Source organism: Sceloporus undulatus, chromosome 3 (assembly GCF_019175285.1).
Source record: "Sceloporus undulatus isolate JIND9_A2432 ecotype Alabama chromosome 3, SceUnd_v1.1, whole genome shotgun sequence".
Taxonomy (NCBI): Eukaryota; Metazoa; Chordata; class Lepidosauria; order Squamata; family Phrynosomatidae; genus Sceloporus; species Sceloporus undulatus.
The window spans coordinates 33350467-33372724 of NC_056524.1; the positions used below are offsets into that span (position 1 = coordinate 33350467).

Sequence of the window (22258 nt, forward strand, 5' to 3'; positions counted from 1 at the left end):
AATTGTGGTGCCCAGAAGTGGACACAGAATTCCCAGTGGGGCCTGACCTGAGGGGTTATGTCTCCGATAGTAAGGGTGAGGCCACATTCTTTTATAACCTCCATCTTATCACCACACCAGTGCTCTTTTGTTGCTGTCAACCTGGATTCACAGCAATCCTGTGGATGAGATATCTCTAAGAACCCCATCCTCAAACACAAGCCCAGGCCCATGTCCTCCCTGGCTGAGTCTGACCATCTGGCATGTGTTCTTCCTCTCTTTCTACTGCCTTCCACCTTTCCTAGCGCCAATGCCTTTTCCAATGATTCGTTTTTCTTCATCATGTAGCCAAAGTAGGGCAGCTTCAGTTTAAAGATCTAGCCGTGTTAGTCTGCAGAATCAGTGTGCAGAGAGATCTTGTAGCACATTTGAGACTAACTTGAAAGGAAGAAGTTGGCAGCATAAGCTTTTATAGGCTAAAGTCTACTTCCTCAGATGCATTTGGTGGAGTGGAAGTCAAAAACAGATATATATATATGTGTGTGTGTGCCATTGGTGTGTGAGACTGTCAATTCAAATCCAAAATCCTTTGTGTATGGAAATGAAGTGGCAAGCCCAGTTTTAATGATGTGTGTTTGTGAAGAAACTAGCCTCTGTGCCTGGAAAGGAAGGCTACTTCCTCAGGTGCATTTGTTCCTCCCCTTTTTCCTGGATGGCCCTTGCCTTGGGCTCTCTTCCAACTCTTCTGTTTCACCGCCTCAGGGTGGCTATGAGTCTGAAGGGACTTGATGCCACACAACAGCAGCAGCAACAACAACAACAACACGAGTATCACAACCTCCTCCTCCTCCTCCTCCTTTTCAGAGGAGGAGCTCCGCCTGAGCTCCTTTCTTTTTCTCCTGGGCCGGCCTCCCTTTCCCTCAGTTCCCTCAGAGCCAGCTCCCTTTCCCTTCCTTCCACAATGGCGGCGGCGGCGGCGGCGTGGGGAGGCTTGCTGCGCCCCAGCCTGGCCTCGGTCTCCTCGGGGGAGCTGCAGGGCCTGAGGACGTGCAACTGTGAGATGGCGGTCCTCCCCCTCCGCCAGCTCCTGGCCCTCCAGCCCCGCGCCCTTCGGCTCCAGCACGGGGAGCACGACGCCCCCCTCGCCCTCCTCCTCCTCAGCCCCTCCGAAGCAGCGGGAGCAGGAGGAGGGGGCTTCACCGTCATCAGCGATGGCTTCCTCCGCCTCGACGGCCAGGAAGAGTGCAGGCTGAAAGGGTACTTCAAGAGGTAAAGGGTCTTTCCCCCTCCTCCATCCTATCCTTCCAAAAGAGAGAGAGAGAGAGAGAGGGAAGGATGCATCCACACTGCAGAAATAACCCGCTTTGACACCGCTTTGGAGTCCTGGAGATTGCAATGTATTGCGGCGCCAGAGCTCTCTGACAGAGAAGGCTAAATGGCTCACAGAGCTACAGTTCCCAGAATTCCATAGCATGGAGCCAGGGCAGTCAAAGGCGTATCAGACGGGATTATTTCTGCAGTGTGGATGCAGCCAGAGAGAGAGAGAGAGAGAGAGAGGGGTGCTGCATCCGCACTGCAGAAATAATGGGTTTGGTTGGCGCTGCTTGAACTGCCCTGGCTCCATACTGACAGCATTTCCAGAATTTGATAGCATGGAGCCATGGCAGTTAAAGTGGTGTCAAACTGGGTTATTCCTGCAGTGTGGATGCAGCTAGAAAGACAGAAAGAGAGAGAAAGCATGCATTTGCATTGCAGAAATGATCTGTTTTGACACCGCTTTAACTGCCTATGGCTCAGTGCTGTGGGATTCTGGTGATTGTAGTTTGTTAGTTTGTTGTGGCACCAGATCTCTCTGACAGGGAAGGCTAAGTGTCTCACAAAACTATTGTTGCACTGCTTTAACTGCCATGGCTCAGTGCTATGGGATTGCGCTTTTGTGAGACATTCAGCCTTCTTTGTCAGCATTGAGTCACGGCAGTTAAAGTGGTTTCCAACCAGATCATTTCTGCAGTGCAGATGCAGCCAGAGAGAGAGAGAGAGAAAGACAGAGGAGGGGCTGCACCTACACTGCAGAAATAACCCAGTTTGACACCACTTTGGCAGCCATCTACCAATGCTATGGAATTCTGGAAATTGTTATTTTGTGAGACATTTAGTTTTGTTTGTCAGAAAGTTCTGGGTGCCAAACAAACGACAAATCACTGAATTTCATTTTGGCTGGAAACAGACTGGCCTAAAAAGCTGGCTTGGGAGTATGATGTGCAGACCATGCATGCCCTCAAGCCACCTGGAAGCCGCCTGGCTGCCCACACGTCTGGGTGCTCCGGCACATGCTGCTGGACGCTGGGAAGCTGCCCCAGGGCCGGAAAAGCTGGCTTTTTGCTGGCCAAAAAGGATCAGCTTCAAGGTGGATTATGGACACAGCAATCCTCCTTTGGAAGGGGTGGCTTTAAGCTGCCCCTTTGGGCAGTCTGTTTCGCCCCTTAGTCTCAAAGGCACTGCAAGATCCCTTAACGTACTATATATACTCATGTATAAGTCTATTTTGGCCCCCAAACCTAGCCTCAACTTATACATGAGGTCGACTTATAGTCAAGTGTATATGGTACTGGTTTTCCAGACTAACACTGCTATGCCTTTTAACATAAGAATGTTTGCTTAGAATAAAAGCTTTCCTTTAAAGGTCTCCTCTTTTCCATACTTTCTTCATGTGCCTTTGTTTGGTGTGCATGCGCACGTATTCATGGGGTTCTTATCTCTCACAGGAGGGGGAGGCAAATTCTCTGCAAAATCAGAGGTCGAAAAAGTTTAGCTCCTCAGAGTAAAACAAATGTGTGTTGAAGGGGAAAACAGGGAATGGATGGCAAACCTGAAAAGTGCACTGATTGGCTGCCAATGGACTAATTTTTTTGCTCCTGTCTAGCAAGGATATGCACATATTCTGCAGCACTAGCACAAAATAGCAGAAATACTAGTTGTGAATGTACCACCAAGTACCTAATGTTTGTTTGGGCTTGGAGGCAGTCTGTGCTAAACACCAGGAAAGCTCCTGGTTAAATTTTAAAAGATTTGGTTTGACTGAAGTGCAAAAGCTGGAAAAGTATGAGGAGGGACAAGAGCTCAGAAGAGTTACTTTGGGGGCTTGCCAAGCTGGTCATGGGTTTCTTCAGTGGTCAAAGCTCTAGGAAGAAGTCATCTTGAATTGCTGTGAGGTTGTGTCTCTGTCTTTGTTATGCTAGTTGTATGTCTCAAACTGGAGTAGCCAGTGTTAGGAGCACACAAAATAACTAGAGGTCCTGGGTATTTAGACACCTTGCTTCTTTTTCTGGTTAGGTCAAGATTTTCAGCCCATAGGAAAATATTTATTGTTATTTTCAGCTTCCTTCCTTCCTTCTTAATAACCTTTCTGTCGGTGTGTTCAAAGTGATTATGAATTTAAAGAAATAATTGGAATTTTTGATGGAGTTGACAGGAGAGAAAAAGAAGCAAGGTGTCTAAATACCCAGGACCTGTTCTGAATGAGGCAACTTTTGGCAACAGAGTGGAAAAGTTAGTGGACATAGCTCAGAATGCCCCAGCCAATGTGGCCACTAAAAAATAAAAATGCAAGTTTGTATTTGCCCTATGTTTTAACAGTTAACCCCACCCTAAGTGGAACATTAGCCTCTTTGTACCTGCACCACTTTTGGTCGAGGACCTCCTTGAAACTATCTGGGGATGGGAAAGGCATGGCAAAAAGTTGGGAAACCAACTTTTCTTTCTTCGGCTGAATTGGGGGTGATTGTCAACAAGGACCAAGAACATGTCATATGATAATACACTGAGGTGGTGGTTTGCCTTGAAATCATTTCTGACTTATGGTAACCCTAAGGCACCACCTGTAGTGGGAATTTCTGGTGTGTGTGACTTACCCAAGATTACCCAATGGGTTTCCACAGCCGAGTGGGGAATTGAACCTTGGCTTTTAAATCGCACTTTGGACTTTTGAAAGGGTATAACTCTTGTTCAGTAACTGTGGTAACGAGGACATACAACAATAATATTGCCATAGTGAAAACTCCTTGTCACTAATACACATACATATATGTGTGCACATTTGTGCCAAATATAGGAATCACCATTTAAGCAATTACTCTGGTCAGATAAGGATTAAAGGACAGGTTACCCTGAGTATTAAAAAAGTTTTATTTTTTAAAAAGTCACTGACCTTCTTGAAATGTCCATACTTTTCCTCTTCCCTCTTAATTCATTTGGTATCACATCTCTTTGGATTGTCATGATGATTGTAAAATATAATGCTTGATTTCCAGCAATTTTAGACAGTTTTCTATCACAGGACCCTTTATGGTGGTGGTGAGCACACAGATTGCAAAAAGTGTAAACCCCCTAAAAATAGGAAACCAGAAGTCCAAATTCTGGCTTTGAAAAGTGGGAGGATATGGTAGTTCTCTGTCTCAGGCTCTGGAGTAGCTAATGTTAGGAGCACACAAATAGCACAACTAGAAAAATGCCAAATGTGCCCCCAAAAATATTTAAAAGGTGATTTGCCACTCCTAGAGGCTTCCTGGAAATTCAAATCACTCATTTTTGTTTCCAGGAAACAGGGCAGGCAAAGGAGAGAGATACTGTAAAAGCAGCTTTGGGAGCTGCGCTTGGTCCTTGCATCCCAGTTTGTCCACCCAGCTTAATGGTAGAGGCTTAATATCCCTTATCCAAAAATCTGAAATCCTCCAAAATCCAAAATGGGTGGCTGGAATAATGACACATTTGCTTTCTGATGGTTCAGTGTACGCAAACTTGTTTCATGCAACACTTATTTGAAAATACTGTATAAAATTACTTTCAGACTATATGTATAGGTGTATATGAATTTCATGTTTAGACTTGGTTCCCCTGTCCGACTCCACAATATCTCATTAAGTACAGTATATGGAAATATTCCAAGCTCCAAAACATTTCTGGTCCCAAGTATTTCAGATAAGGGATAATCAGTCTAGTATATAGAGAAGGGGTGGCAAACCTGTAGATGTTTTTTATTTCCGTTCTCAGAAGCCCTAGTAAGCATGGCTATTGGCAAGGGGTTATGGCAGATGAAGGCCAAATTATCAGGAGGACCAAAAGTTTCATTACTCCTGATATACAATATGGATAGGGAATAAATGAATCCAGAAGTGGGTTTTTTTCTCTGAATGTTGGAGCCCTCCATCTGTTTCCATCGCGCAGTACTACTGAGATATCAAAGCTGCAAATGTGGAGGACCAACTTGTATTTACATAAATGACTATTAGGATACATGGAAAAGTTTATTCTTATAGAAAATGAAGAGCTGCTATAGATAGCCTACACTGGAATTCTACGCTGAGTTTCCTCAACTGGAGCCTTCTAGATGTGCTGGACTGCAAACTCTACAGCCCTCCCTCATCCTGAACCTCCACTGTTTTTGCAGGCTGGTGTACAATAATGCTTCCAAATATTTGAAGTGTCCCTCCGCTTTTGCATCATTATAAGTGGCTTTCCGCCACTTACTGGGGTTAGGGCACAGGACCTCAGTGAAAGTGGAAAAAACACAAATAACAAAAACACTTTTTTTTTTTAGCCGAGGGAACCCCTCCTAAGAATCTCTGGTTCCCTCAGCAGAACTCTACGGTTTGACCATAGAATTTTGCTGGAGAGACCTACCAATGCCTAGAGAAGTGCACTCTAGGAAGCTCTAGGTCCTCCAGCATGGATTTCGGGCTGATGTTTGCCAATTTAATTTGTGAATAATCCAAGCTGCAAGTGGGAGGACCAACTGTATTTACGTTAGTGCATGTAAGAATTGGAGGTAGAAATGGGTGAAAAAGAGAGTTATTGCAGTGCAACTATGAAGTGACATAGATGGAAAATGCTTGGACTTAAATGCATGCATCCATACTAACACCAAAGAAACAGTGTCATATCCTCTTTAATAACTCCAAATAGAGACTTGAACTACTTGTTCACTAGAACACAGGTTACAAGTGTGCACGTGTGTGTGTGTAGTGGTGTGTTTTAGTAGTATGTATAAAATAGGTAAACTACATACTGAGAGGACATTAACTAAAACAAAACAGGTTAGAAATGCTTGCTTGTTATTGGTGTTAATGATTTTCAAGTGTTGGAAATTTACAGAACCTTTCTTCCTTGATGGCATTTCAAAAGCAGTTGGGGGTTCTAGTGCCTTGCAGTTGCAATTTATGGTGGTATACCTTTGTATGGGTAATTTATATGTCTAGCTCACTGCAAATTAATCACCTTCATTGGATAAATGGTATGACTGGTCTAGCCAGAATACTGACTCAGTGGAGGGTTGTTTATAGTACCATCCATCCAACTTTCCCCCTGTCTGCTTGGCATCTTGTATTGCCACCCTCACATGTCCAACTACATACCATATTAGTAGTGCTACGTAGAAAACAAATCTGGATTTTCTGTCCTACTGCTGGTGTGTTTGCTAGAAATTAGTGATTTTAGTTTTAAACTGTAGTAGCAATACTAGTGTGAGCCTGTGTAGTACATTCAGCCACTAAGTGGATATATTCCTCTAAATGCTGAGCAAGTATAAGATAGAAGCTTATGTAGTGTGAAATTGGGTAAATGAGGCTTCCAGAAGTCTTAAAAATAACATGTGTGTTGGAGGAATACCATGTTATACTTGTCTTGGGGTCTTAACTGACTAATTATGTGTGAATAATGTTTGTTTCGTAGCCTTTATTTAATTCTATTAGCATCTCATTACAGGCTGTTTGAAGACATAATTATCTAAAACCCTGATAAGCCAGTTATTGTTAAACAAATTGAACATGACTCTTTGTAAACACTACTGAAGCTTTTACACCAGGTCATTAAACAAAATGATTGCAAGGCTTAGACCTGCCAGTTGGCTTGTACTGTAATATTTTTCAGGAAGTTTCCAAATGACAATGATTACTTACTGAACGTTGTTTTTATATTTAGTGGGTCGGGATTAGGGTTGCCATAAGTGAGGACCTCCAAACCGGAACAAATGTAGGACAAATGCAGGACAACATTTTCAAATGTAGGACACATTTTAAAATGGAGGACACTCAAAAAATGAGGCTTTTTTGAATGTATATAAATGCATGTTTCTTAGGCATGATACAAAATGGAGGACATTGGACATATTCATAGACAGATCACGGAAATGTACTTCCCTTTGGCCATCCCCTCTCCCTCATTCCAAACAGCAATTTGAGCATTGAACATGGCTTTATTTAACTTGCCTCTTGCATATTTCAGAGGCTTATTCCACAACCAAACCCTTGGGCAAGGGACTTTGGTTTTCCTTCATTGTGACTTGTTTGTCTGTATTCCTCCCCCTAAATAAAGGAGACATGAAATGGAGTTAATGGGTTAAAGTTGTTAACAAAAAAAGTCTGTGTGAGACTCGGTAGTCAAGAGTGGCACCATGTTAAGAACTGCATAAGCACACTTAGGCGTGCTGCCACACTGCTTTCACTCTCATCACTCCATCCTATGGAATCCTGGGATTTGTAGTTTCTTGTGGTGCCAAGGCTGGGCTTTGAATCTCAGGCATAAGAGAGGCAAAAGGCTGGGCTGCATAACACTGGAGAAATACAGTGGTTCCTCGGGATAAACGAAATACCCAGGTTACGAAATTTCCGGGATAAACGAAAAAAATCCCATAGGAAATAATTGTTCCGGCTTACGATGTTTTCCGGGTTACGAAAAATTTTTTGGTGCTTTTCGGCGCTATTTCACAACGAAATCGCGGCTTTTCCCATTAGCGCCTATGGGTTTTCAGCTTACGAAGGCTTTTTCGGGTTACGAAAGCGGCCGCGGAACGAATTATTTCGTACCCGAGGCACCACTGTAATCTGGTTGAGACCACTTAAACTGGTCCTTGGCTGAATGCTATGGGATTCTGGGAATGGTGGGTTTTGTTCCAGCACCACATCAGAATGGCAGTTAAACCCCTGGAAAGCTCTCTGACCAAGGTGACCAATGCCCTCACCCCCAAAATGTAGGGCAACCCAAGGAAAAAAATGTAGGACATGGCCAAAAATAAAAGCTAAAAACACCCATGTAATTATAAATCCATGCTTTTTAGAGCCATGACAAAATGGAGGACATTTGAAATGTGACAGAAGAGGACATGTCCTGGAAAAGGAGGAGGATGCCTGGTCACCTTGTCTCTAATAATCCAAAATGCCATGCAGAAATAAAACAATGCTGGACTGAAATGCCCAGGCGTTCCCTCACCAAAGCTGCATCCACACTGAGGAAATAATCCAGTTTGAAGAGTGACAATACTGTCCTGGGTTAGTGCTGGGAATGCTGGGAATTGTAGTACATGTGGCCCCGAGAGCTATCCTGGACAGGGAGTCCCATAACCCTGCCAAACGTAGTTTGAACTGCAGTGCCCAGAATTCCGCCCCAGGTGCATCCACACTGAGGAAGGGTCCAGTTTGAGACTGCTCAGTGCTGGGGAATCCTGGGAATTGTAGTCGTATTGTGGCCTCAGAGCCATCACTGACAGAGAAGTCTCAATGTCTCCCAAACACTAGCATTCCCAGGGTTTCCCTAGCACTGAGTTAAACAGTCTCAAAGTGGGTTATTATTCCTGCAGTGTGTGTGGAGAGATATAAAAGCTAGGGACTGGATTCATTTGGAGGAATCTCGGTGGTCCAAAACACACTGCTTTGACTGCCAGGGCTCAGTGCTATGGAATCCTGGGACATTGTAGTTTTATTGTGGCACCAGAGCTCTCTGACAGAGAAGGCCAAATGCCTCACAGACACACCAGAATTCCAGAGCATTGAGCTTTGGCAGTTAAAGGGGTCTCAAAGTGCAGAGGGGGGGGGGAGAGAAGCCAGGGAGTGTGAATGAGCTTCTGAAGAGGAGAGGAGGAGGAGAGGGAGGGAGCCAAGGGAAGTGGCCAGGACCATCAGCCTCACTCTCTTCCCCCACCGAAGACTGCTGGCAAGAATCTCTGCCCCCAGGCAATGCCTCCTCTGTGGACCATTCAGCTTCCTTTTGTCAAAAGAGCTCTGGGTTCAACAAGAAACGACAATTCCCAGAATCCTATAGCACTGAGCCAGGGATGTTTAAGGGGGGGTCAAACATTTTCTCAGCCTTTTGTGCTACCCTAAAGCCCTTCCATTTACAAGCAAGGCAAAATCTCCTTCCTTCCACAACCATTGAAAACCAACCCAAGGGGAGGAGGGCTGGATTGCTTCTTTCTTCCCTTGGTCAGCTTCTGGGAGAAATTTGCATATGTACAAGTAAAGGTGTTTAGGGCCACAAAAAACGATCCCTGTGATAAAGAAGTACAACAATACTGACGCGGTTTACATTTAAAGATGAGGCACATTTAGACTCACAGTGAAACATGAAACGATTTATATGGCCTTTTTTCTTTTTCTCACTGTAACCTGGAAAGTAAGGCCTCTTGCAGGGTATATATACCAATGGGTGGGCTGGCAATAGCTCTGAGTGGCAGATGTCTTGAAGACCTGCTCTCTAGGCTAAGCCAGGCAGGGAGGGTGGCACACAGCATGGGGAGGGGTGGAGCTGGCCGCCAGAGGGCCTTGCTGGGGGGGAGGTCCCGTGGGAGGGGCTAAACTGGGGTGTGGACCATGTGGGCCCCGCCCAAACTGGGAAAGTCCCGCCCCAGGCGGGATATGGCAACCCTTGTCGGGATGCGAAAAAGTACTTAAGTGTTTGCTGTATACCAGCATTTCTAAATATGAATTGCTGCGCAGCTGGTGCTGGATTATATTCCCATTACTGTAGCATGGCTGCAGGATTTTTTGGTTATCCAGTACAAATAAATGTATGGATTTTTTTTGTAATGAAAGATTAGATCATCAACTCAGTCTGACCTGTCTTGTTTTGAACAGCAAATCCCTAGTGCAGTGTGGCAAATGGTCATTCTGAAGTGGCACCATCATAACACTCATGTAACAGTCCACAGAATCCACACACCCAAGGAGATGCCAAAATGCAGAGATTTTGCATGTGATCCATATCAACAAATCAGTTCTGCCAGGAACAGTTAATAAAAAAAAAAAAGAGAAATAGATTTTACAAACAAAATCAAAACACCAACACAATCATTGTAGAGTTAAGCACATTTAAGGAGTCTTTAAAACCCTAAAGGAAATGAATGTGGTCTCCGATCTTTATTCCAGTTTAGGGGATTAATAAAAATTGTGCCTATAACTACCACTTTCATGAAAGGGAATTGCAATGGGTCTTCCCTAAACTGGCTTACATATTAACTTGAATTAACACTGAACCAGCAGATTGAAATTTAAATTGATCTGATGGAAACTGGGCATTTTCTTTTAATAAGCCTTCACTTGATTTCTGCTTCTTAATGCAAAGATTGGTCAATATACTTTACAGATAATGCAAAAAGGGAGCCAGTGTTGTGGCAGTAGTTAGATGTTGGACTTAGACTGTGAAGGCAGGTTCAAATCATCTGTGAAGCTCACTTGGTAATCTATATAATATCTAATAATAATAGATACATATAGAATAAGAAGTTTTATTTATACAAAACCCGCTATTCCACATGCCAACAGCGGTATACAGTAAAAATTGCATACCATACAAAAATGGCCCAAGGCCTCTCTCCCCTCACAATGGGGGTCGGGGGAGGGCTCTTAGTCTTTCCAGGCCAGGCCTCGTCTCTCCCTCCTAAGATGGTGGTCGGGGGGAGGGCTCTATCTTTCCAGGCCAGGCCTCGTCTCTCCCCCTCAGATGGTGGTCGGGGGGAGGGCTCTAGTCTTTCCAGGCCAGGCCTCGTCCTCCCCTCAAGATGGTGGTCGGGGGGAGGGCTCTTAGCTTTCCAGGCCAGCCGTCTCTCCCCCCTCAAGATGTGGTCGGGGGAGGGCTCTTAGTCTTTCCAGGCCAGGCCTCGTCTCTCCCCTCAAGAGGTGGTCGGGGACTAATTTCCATGTCACTGGGTGACTTTTGAGCCAGTTATTTCCTCAGTTTGACTTACCTCACAGAGCTGCTGTAAGGATAAATTGAAGAGGACACTCATGTGTGCTGCCTTGTGCCTTGAGGAAAGTCAATTGTTGGAATTATAATAATATTACCTTAGCACACACACAAAAAAACTAAATCAATTTCTAGTTCCCATTGAATGGGTAACTCAGCACTAAGTAAAGGAGGTCTTCTCTAGGCAGAACTATCAGTTGGAATCAGGCCCCTTTTTTAGCTTTTATAAAGAGAAGGATCCTAAATCTAGTTTCTAGTTCCCAATGGATGAGTAACTCAATAGTAAGTAAACAGCATCTTATTCAGGTGGCCTTGAATCAGGAACATTGATTCAGGACTGAAATCAGCCCTGAGTTTTTGCTGCTTTTTAGGGCTTTGTGAATTTTAGAAAACCAGTTCGAGTTCCCAGAAGGGCAACTCACAAAGAAAGAACAGACAGGAGGCCTTCCCAAGTAGACATCAGTTGGAATCAGGTTGAAGTGGGGTTGCTTCTTTTCAGCCTGTGAAGATAAAATACCTCAGCCAATAACTAGCAACTAGTTGGCGAGTTATAAATTAGGTGATGCAAAAACTGTGCTGACATGAAACTGGATTGTTGTGTGTGGGACCATGAGAGAGCACTGGCACAGGATCATATCGGGAGAAACTGTAAGACCTGGTGCTCCCCGTTGGTTTGAGTTGCTCGCATTACTCATGGGCCAGTGCCAAAGTAAGAGGCTTTGAAGACGTTGTAACTTGATTAAATTCAAATTTAAATTATCTCCCAGTAGAAGAGAAAACTTAAAACTAGAATATATTGTTTTAGAAATGTGACACATCTAGAACCACAATAGTAGTCATTATTTTATGGTGCTTTTTTCTTCGTAAAAATTGCTACGCTGAAAAAATAGCATTCAAAACAGGAGATGTGGTCATACCTGTTATGCTGATTGTGTACTCAGAAGAAAATAGCTTGACTGAACTTCAATAAGCCAATATGGTCTTGATTTCATACTCGCTTAAACAGATAAAGCTAATTCCATTTGGAGGATGTCCAGCTAAATCCACTTATTTCCAAGCAAAGAAAGAAAGAATGAAAAGAACTCTAAACCTGGTATGGAGGAGGCACAGAGTAATCTAGTTTCTTTATGCCATAGGGTCTAGATTTGATATTTTTGAGTTGTTTTGTAAAAGTCTAATGAGGGACATGAGATGAATTCACATTCTTCATATTCCTTTTGACAGCAGTAGTAAAAAAAAAAGCGGGGGGGGGGGGAACTGGGAACAAAATTTAGTTTCAACTTCTTTGAGAAGGTTATGAAATTTCTCTCTCTGTGTCTCTCTCTGTCTCATTTCCCCAAGCTTCTGGCCCCCATTGTGGATCCATTAAAGAAAAATGGTTCTACGTTAATTTCTTTATTTTCTTGCACAGTTTGCTTTTAAGGCTGATTACAGATTAAAACGGTGTGTCTGATTTTTGTTTTACTTACATTCAATCTCTAATGAGCAACTTTTCATCTCTTGAACAGGTACGTGGAACTTAACACCCATTACGACTATAAAAACTACGAGAGGCTATATGGGGGGTCGACCGTTGCTATCTTTGTTAATGTCAAAACAAAATACAGTTCTTCAAAAGGTATGTGTGAGTAAAACTGTCCTTAAAATCTGTATGTAGGATGCTTCGGTGGCAAAAGAATTACATAGATCCTTGTTATGCGATACTGATAAACTTGTTGTGCTATTCTGGTGTGCCTTCAAGTTGTTTCTGGTTTAGGACAACCCTAAGTGAAACCTATCACAGGTTTCTTGGCAAATTTCTTCAGATGGGGTTTGCCCATTGCCATCTGAGGCTGAGAGAATGTGACTTACTTTGGCTTTCATGGGCCAAGTCAGCATTTGAAACCTGATCTCCGTCATAGTCCAATGCTCAACCACTACACTATATTGCTTCTCGACAGACTACAATATAATAATAATAATAATAATAATAATAATTTGGTTTTATTTAGATAACGCTATTCCAAAGATCATAACGGTAAACAGCAAGTAAGCTAATTAGAAATAAGCTAATTTGCCCCAACAGTCTGGGTATCATTTTAGCGACCTCGGAAGGATGCAAGCCTGAGTCGAGCTTGGGCCCTTTTGCCTGGTGTTGAACTCGCAACCTTGTGGTTTGAGTGAATGGTGCAGTACAGGCATTAACCACTGCGCCACCAGGGCTCCATTTTTTTTATCACTAATGACAACACCAGTTATAGATTATCAAATGTTACGCGTGAGGGATATTTTGCATGTTATGAAATTATGAACATACCACATGCACCGGTGATGTATTGGTAACATGTGAGAATGTAAGACACCTGTGTTGGACTACATGGGCGGGGGAGAAAAGGCCCATAAAAGTGCCTATCTACAGGGACCCCAAATGTTAAACAGGTGCATAACATCAGGGATAACTCCGTAATATGCAGTAGCCCACAAGCGTAAATGAAGCTGTAGTGCAATATCGATTTCCAATCCTCATGAGAAAAGACCACGCCTTGCTTGTGAACACCCGGCATCCAAAGATGAGAAGACAGATTGAAAATGGGAATGAACAACGTAATATCATCTGTGATCGGGGAAAGCTATAAACTTCAGGTGAGGCATTTAGAGCTTTGAGTCGGTTTGAGACAAAGGCCAGTATCGAAGGAAAATTCAGAGGAAGTTTAGGTGGCCTTGCTGTTGTTTTACAAGTGTGCCTAGTTTAGCTAGTTATTACCTTATTGGCCTTTAAACTTCTTACTTTACTTTCTTAGCATTTAAACTTTATTTTGTTAACAGAAAACAGAAATATTTTGGGTTTTTTAAAGTAAAAATGATCAGAAGCACACACACCACCACTGTTGTTTGACTTGCTTCTGGACCTTGTAGTATTGACAGACTAATTAGGGGTCCATTCATATTAGGGAAGTGGAATTGTTTAATGACGTTTTGGAGAAATATCTGCCTTCTCAAGTTAGAATTCTATTCCAGGATAATTTTGCTGAACGTCCTCAGCATTGCCAGTCTTATGCTAACATTTGTACAGGTTGAGTATCCTTTATCCAAAATGCTTGGGACTAGAAGTGTGTGGGAGTTGGGATTTTTTCATATGGTGGAATGTAAGTGGCGAGTAGGTATGTGTACTGTATCGCTAGCTGGTGAGACATGCAGGACTGGGCGGGTTACAGACCGCCTCTTTGAGGCGGGCTGCACCCGCCCCTTCCCCGCTGGATCGGGCCTGAGCTGCAGAACGGCAGCCGCTGAGCCCCGATCCGCCGCTTTTCAGGCTGCGGGAAGCAGCAAAACGCCGCTTCCCCGCACCCTGAAAAGGGGTGTCCTTGGGGCTCAAGCCCAAGGACACCCGCAGCGGTGAGGAGGGGGAGAAAGGGGCCGCTTGGCCCCTTCTCCCTTGCTTCGCTGGGCGCAGCCGTCAAGGCTCTGCGCCCAGCAAAGCAAAGCGCGCCGCAGACCAGGAAGGAGCTCCGAAACGAGCTCCTTCCTGGTCCGCGGAAAGGGCCCCTAGGCACCCGGCTGCAGATTGAGGACGTCAGGTCCGCGCCGCCCTGTCTAAAGGCGGCGCGGCCGTGACGTCCTCATGGCGGCGGCCATATGGAAGGGCCACACGTCGTTTAGTGCGTGACGAGCACGCACTAGGGTTAGGGTGGTGCGGAAGCACCGCCCTTTTGTAACCCTAGGGCGTGCTCGTCATGCACTAAAGTGCCGGTCGGTAACCGGCCTGTGAAACAGCAGAAATGCGGCTGGTGAATCCACATATCCCTCCATTTCACAAATCATCGCATCTTTTTCCAGACACATCTCTCACCAGCCACACATTTCCTGCCACCCTTGCAACTATAGGATGTACTATGCTACTTCTGTATTCAAAAATCCAAAATCAGAAAGGCAAAATTGAAGCCTCAAAGCATCATGAGCTTAAAAAGTTTCAGATTTTGGATTTCAGATAAGGGTAGCCTTGATTCTGATTTTTTAATATATATAGGTGCGTTACAGACTGCCGAGAAGCGGCGGTCTGCTGCCGCCGCCGGTTGCAACATCCGGGAACTGCAGCAGCCAAACGGCACGGTTCCTGGACGCTGCCAAGAAGGAGCGTGAAAATCGCGCTCTTTCTTGCAGCCCGGAAGAGACACCGCGAGGTGCTAGTCGCGCACTCGCGGCATCACTTCCACTGCACGACGTGCAGACGCACAGTGTCCGCTACGTCAAAATGACGGCGGCTGTGTGGAACGGCCGCTGCCATTTGTTACAGACTCTGTCCGTAATAGGAGTAGGGGCGTCTAGAAACTGGGATGTCCTGATGTCCTGAGGACGTCCGAAATGGCGGTCTGTAACCCGCCATAGTTATCTTTAATAAATCTATTATGAAAACAAGTAACATAACTTCAGTAGTGTACCTGAAGGTATATATGCTGGTTGTGATCTGAGTCCAGTTTTAGAAGCATAAAACATAGCAAGGCAGAGGGTCTGTTATTGCTTTGGGATAAGAATAAGACACTGGATGGATTTTGCTTCTAAGTGGCTTTTAGCTAAATTCCTGGTTGCTTATGAATGTCTCAGGGACAGAGCGTTCTCTCACATTTTGTAAATGGAAAAAGGGGAGGCTGCAGTATAAAATGGAAACAATTACAAAAGTGCCAAAAGCAGACAAGTCTAATTAATTGAAAATGATATATTGACAAGAATAAAGATACAATGGATAGGACAAAACAATGTATGCAGTAACCAACTACTACGACAGGAAACAATCACATGTATATCAGTAGCAGGTATAGAAGCATGTGAGATAAATGCAACATTTACCACAGTTGCATACATATGATAGAGGTATGTGGCTTGACTTAAGCTCCAAACAATTACATATAAATAAAAGTCATATGCAGTTGTCTGGATCTTGAGTCAATCCACACACGTGTATTATATATGTGATTTAGATGCTGTTGTGGTTAATGCTCAGGTTAGTTTACTTGCCTTTCATACATGCTGTTGAGTACATGTGACTGTTACTTGTGAATTTCAGTCTAGCCAGGTACTTTGTTACTTATATGTAGTTATTTGGAGCTTAAATCAAGCCACATACCTCTATCATGTGTACGCAATTGTGGTTAATGCCCTGTTTATCTCATATGCCTTCTATACATGTTACTGATATATGTGTGATTGTTTCCTGTTGTACTGCAGTGGTCTTTCCGCATTCGCTGGGGTTGAGGTGAAGAATGTGGAAAAACACCTCTCTAGAAATCTCCAGATCCTCCAGGGTAATTCTGTGGTCAACATCTGCCAAAAGTTGAGCATATAATCATGCTAGGGGACTTACAAATGCCTAGAGAAGTGTTTTCTCTAGGAACGGACAACTTTGTGGTCAACTTCTGGCAGAGTTGTGCTGGAGGACCTAGAGATTCCTAGGGAGAACATATTAATCAAAACTGCAAATAATCAAAGCTGTAAAAGTCAAAGCTGCAAATGTGGAAGACCAACTGTGGTTGGTTACTGCATACATTGTATTGTTCTATCCATTATATCTTTATTCTTTTCAATTCATTAGACTTGTCACACTTTGTTCACCTTTGCAGTGGTGCTTTTGGTACTTTTGTAATTATTTCACATTCTTGCAATCATAAAACCTGGTAGATAAGAAGGCTCTAATGCTGCTTAAAGTCCTTCTGAGAGGCTGCTTTAAATCCATTGTTTCATTCTGTAAACTATACCACAGGCAAGTAAGTAGATTATTGGGCTCTGATTATGACTTTTTGGAGCGTGGAATCCACATGAGGTTGCTCCAAAATTTTGTAACTTTTCAAGCTAATTCTACCCTTACTAGGATTTTAATTCACATGGCATTGAGACCAATATTAAAAGTCAATGTATGTTAAAGGTAGGGATCTCTTCCACGCCACACAATCAAACATTGTATGCAGTAACCAGCTAGTACGACAGGAAACAATCACATGTATATCAATAGTAGCATAGTTAGCGTTTTAAAGCTGTAGTTGAAGTACTCTTGAGATATAAAACTCTCCCAGATTTAACAGCTGGAAGCACAGGAAAATAATCCTTTTGGTTTATGTGTCTTAATATATATATATATATAATTTTCTCTTTGTACAGTTTGATTTCCGGGATGTTGTGAAGAAGTTTTTTCCTTCAGGAACACATATTGTCAATGAAGAAAGCCTGAGCTTCTCTTTTGAATTCAAATCTGATGCCTTGTTTGATTTTTTTTATTGGTTTGGGTTGAGCAAAAGCACAGTTTCAATTAACGGGAAAGTTCTTAACTTGTCCAGTACCAAACCAGAGAAGAAAGACATTATAACCAAGTTTCTGGATAAAATGAGTGAACCAAATCTACGTTCCAACAGTTTTTCAGATAGAAAATTCAGCATTATCTCCAGAAGTAAGTTGGTAACTTAGCAACTTTATTTTCCAAAGCTAGAATTTTGATCAGGATTAGCAGATGTTTCCTTGTGATCTTTCATTTTCATTGAGGTGCTACCAGGTTGGATACTAGAAAAGTGCTAGTTCATAAAAATTTAATGTGTGCGTTCAAAAGCAATTATTTGTCAGGAGATAAAAACACAATTTTTTGTATTTCTCTTGTTTGACTTTTGAATATTCAAGAACCAACTTAAATCTCTCTTTCATATTTGATCACTTTTTCCTGCTTTACCTATCTCTGACCTTCAGTATTCAAAATTAGACAATACCGCTGTCATCATGCCTGACTATATAATCTCCATGGACAATCTTAGGCTTCTCTTTTCTGTTTGCCATTTTCACCCCTTCATATGTCCCCTTGAAGTGCTTAAGGGTAGCACTTTCTCGCACTTTCAGGAATCTGTTTTGTTATCTAAACCTTTGATCATATATGTTGCTCATCAGCCTCGTGCCTCTGTTCATCTGGGAAGCGTCTGCTTCTCAATGTCCCTTGTACCTCCACAGGACCTGTTTGGAAAAGCATTTTCAAAACTCCTGTTGTTACCATCCAAGTCAAACATATTTTAATAAGTACTGTGATTCTTAGGAGTTAACAAATTATTAAGGAACATATTCATGCCATTTTGGTCTAGTATTTCAGATTTACCGGCTTTTTAGTCAAGGATCACATGAATGTCTCCTTATATAGTAACTTCTCTTTTTGTATTGTCTTGCAGCTTTAGACGATGTGTTTAATGGCAACTGGACACCACAGTCATCTGAGACAGAATCTCCTTTAACAGTTTGGACATTTTCAGGGGTTCAAAAATCAGAGGACTGACTACATATTGGAACTGAGTTTTCTTAAGTTGGAGAAGCTACGTTAGAAGAAAAGAAGATGTACCATGGTAGAACCATCCTTATTGCAGAATGCTAAGAATTTCTGAAAGGAAGTTTGCTGTTCTGCATCTTGCCCCAAGGTGCAGGATGTTCTGGCATTCCAGTTGGTTTCTGTGATTCAGGAAGAACCTTCTGATTTTTGAAATGCTACCTACAGTGTTGGTTCTTCACTCAGCATATTAAGAACTGTTGGGAGCATAGAGCTTTCTTGCTATTGCTGTTAGACTTAAGCATAGAGCTAGATAGAAGGATTTTAAATCTATATTACGGTACTAGTGAGTTGAAATAACTCCCAGATTTTAAAAGCTGACTGAGACCATAACTGGCAAGCTGTTTTTATACTTTTTAGAATGCATATCACTGTCCAGTGCCAAGCCTAAAGGATTTCAAAACTGCTTCTAATGCACAAAAGGTAGATCAGGTAGTATTACAAACTAAAGTAAGTGCAGGATTTTTAACAAGAAGTGTGAACTTGAAGAACTAGCATATGCACTACTTGACCTGAGGTGCATTTATGTGTTATTCAGACAACTGATGCTTAATGTATAGCTTTGCTTTGGTTTGAAAAGATTTTACTATGTGGCTGAAGAGAAAACAAACATCTTTCCATAGCTTGCTCTATCTGCATCTTAAGTTGTTCACTTGTTTTCTTCTGAAGTACTGTAAGATCTACTGGAATTAAATGGAAGAATCTGCTGTTAAATTTTTAAATGCAGTTTTGTCTTCCGTTCTTTGACGTAATAAGTAGTGAGATCACTAAGTCTTGCATTGCTGCCACACTGTGGAAATAAAATAGTTTGATGCCAGTTTAACTGTCATGACTCAATGCTATGGGATTCTGGGATTTCTAATTTTGTGAGCTATTTAGCCTTCCCCATTAGGGAGCTTTAGTGTCACAATAAACTACAAACCCCAGAATTTCATAGCATTGAGCCATGGAAGCTAAAGTGGTGTGAAACTGCTGTATTTCTGCAGTGTGGCAGCAGCCTTAGTATTGCGTATCTTGTAAAATGCTGGTACTACAATTTATATGAATGACACAGAGATGCTAAATATGATAAGGTTTAAAGGGTTTTTAAACAATGATATAACAGTTAAAGGTAATAACTGGTTATATATCTGAAGAAACTAATAACAAAATGAGTTGTCACATGGAGTATACTCTGAGTAATTGCAGAATTATAACATGCATTGCCTCTGCAATTGAGGTAATGAAATCACAGGATTATTTTTTGCAGCTTCCATCTAGTCTTTAACTAGGGGCCGTAGGTGCCTTAAAGCTGATGTTACAGCATAGATTCTTCTCAGTGTGTTCACAAATTAGAGTAAATGGAGCCCAATTCAACTGTTGCTCTGAGCTGCTTGTTGGTGGCAAAATTCATGTACACATAAAGGGTTATTTTGAATGCAATAGACAGGAATGTTTTTTCCAGTCAAAGTTAACATACATTCATTACTTTATCACTCTGCTACATGATCCTGTATATCATACAGAGCAGAAAAGCCCACATCATCCATACAAAATAATTAATGACATTAATGGTTTTACCACCGTATACCATGTAGCTGTATAGACATGACTAGAGCATACTGGTGTATGGTTAACTGGCTGAGAGATTCCTAGCTGTCTTTTTCAGATGTAATACTTAAAACATCTTTTTCTCTTGAAAATTAAAAAAAAAACCAAGTAAATTACATTCCCTTGTCTGTTCCCTTCTTGGGAATGTTTGCTAACTTTATTTTCTTGGATGAGGCAGGTTTTCTGCACACAGCTTCACCAGTTCCTTCCTCCAGAAGCAAAATGGGCAGCCTGCATGAGGACTGTAAACTGGAATAAATAACTGTTCACATCAGATGCTAAATGAACTTGTAAACATAAGTGAATACGTGATTGGGAAGTTAATCTTTTGAGTCTAAAAATACATAAATTGTAGGAATTCTACAATAAAGCAAGCTATTTGAGAGGTTGTTGGGCACGTATTTGCATTTGGCAAACATAAGTGGGCATGATATATTATTTGCTTTTTGTTTATGGAGAATAGTTTATCCATTCTGTATGCCTTTATATTTGAACACCATTTTTATATATCTACGTGGAAATGCTGGCCTTAGCTATATTAAGGTTGTATGGGACCTTTTTGGCAAAGCACCACTTTAGCATTGCTTCGGCAATGGAATTCTGTATGACTAGAATGAATGAGGTCTGTGAGATTGTTCCCTCCCAGGCTTTTGCCATTATCATACTACATGCTTTAAATGTTAGTCAACCTCTTTGTACATATGATTCTGTTCAGTGCCTTTGAGTATCATTATTTCACAATAAAGAGAGATTTTGAACTGATGTCTTCATTTCCTCCTCCCAAATGTGTGTACATTCCATATACTAGATAAGAGGCCGGGTTAATGTAATAATTGATTGAGGTTTTGGAGGAAGAACTGATAATAAGGTTTGGAGATGGGTACAAGGCAGATATATTCATATTACAAGATTTCTGGCAAATCAGCAGGACTTTCTAAGCTAAGGTGTCTTTAATAAAAGCAACAACAAAAGCTACTTTTCCCAAATTGGGTTATTAAAATCTACATCTATGGTAAGTTCATTGCAGAATGTTCTCTCTCTCTCTCTCTCTCTCTCTCTCTCTCACACACACACACACACACACACAAATATATTTCACCCCATATTGAAAAATCTGGGGTTGGTACACAGTAAAATCAAATCAAAATGTAAAACATTAAAAAGCTAATTTACAGCCTGAGAAATACATCAGATATCTATTAAAACAAGTTAAAACTGTGTACATAATTGATAAAATCATTTGACTTCAAATGGTTTAATCAAATGTCATGTTTTAACTTGACACTGAAATGAAGTAAGCATCATACTAATCAAGCCTCTTAGAAAGGGCAATACACAATCGGCCCTTTCCAATGCTCACACAATATATTGTGTCCCACCGGTGGGGCACAAAGCACTCCTGCAGACCTCTGACCTTAGGCCAGGAGGAGATGCTCTTTCAAGTATCAAGAGCCCAAACTCTTTAGAGCAGTAGTCCCTAAACTGCTCTTTAAGGGGTTTTGGACTTCAGCTCCCAGAATCCCAGACTATTGGCCAACATGGCTGAGGCTTCTAAGGAGCTGAAGTCCAAAATCTCTTAAAGGCCACAGTTTGGGAACCACTGGTTTAGAGCAAGTTATAATCAGCACCTTGTATTCAGAATGGAATTGTATGGGAGTCAATGCAATTCTTTTAAGACCAATGTTACACGCCTGCTGGGATGTACAATCCAACAACTGGAAGGTCACATGGATCCCATTTTTGCTTTTAGGGAGTAACTAAGCTCAAATGCTGATTTGCTTAGGCTTCCCCGCAAGGACCAAGAAAAGGCAAGGGTAGTGAGGTTTGTGTAGGAGCTGTAAACAATTCATACAGCTGTGGGAGAGGACACAAAACTGCCTAGAGATCATGGCTCCATAGTGCTTAAGGGTTGGCTAGCAAGAAGGAATGACTTGCAGTGAAACTGGTTGTCCAAAGAACACAGAAACTCCCTCCTCAACCAATAAACCTACATTATTAAATCGGAACAGGTATGGAGCACAACAAATTATCTCACATCCAAGCCAAAGGAAAACTACCTCCAGCGAACTAGCATTTCATCTTTTACAAGGTGGGTTCAAACTGAATAAATCTATTGAGAAATCATTCTAGGAGATAAAAGTGCATTACCTCTATTGGTCTATTTACAGAAAAGCTAATGCTGCATGGAAAATGGATCAAAACCTCTCTGATGTTCAAAATGCCTTCTTAAGAACAAAGATCTTGTATGTATATTTTTCAAACTGCACATTGGCAAAGCTTAAGACATGGTTTCATACCTTCCACTATCCCAATTGAGCAGGGACAGTCTCAATCAGTTCTCTGTCGTGCCATGTT

The 22258-nt window shown here is 42.2% G+C and overlaps 1 protein-coding gene across 1 annotated transcript; it reads left to right on the forward strand.

Moving 5' to 3' along the window:
* Positions 1-819: 819 nt before the first annotated feature.
* Positions 820-20665, forward strand: MEDAG (mesenteric estrogen dependent adipogenesis). Its single transcript, XM_042460086.1, is given in 6 exon segments — positions 820-1248; positions 12498-12617; positions 13499-13559; positions 13561-13611; positions 17119-17404; positions 18162-20665. Coding segments are annotated over 6 exon segments (930 nt in total). The 5' UTR covers positions 820-940; the 3' UTR covers positions 18266-20665.
* The last annotated feature ends 1593 nt before the right edge of the window (positions 20666-22258 follow it).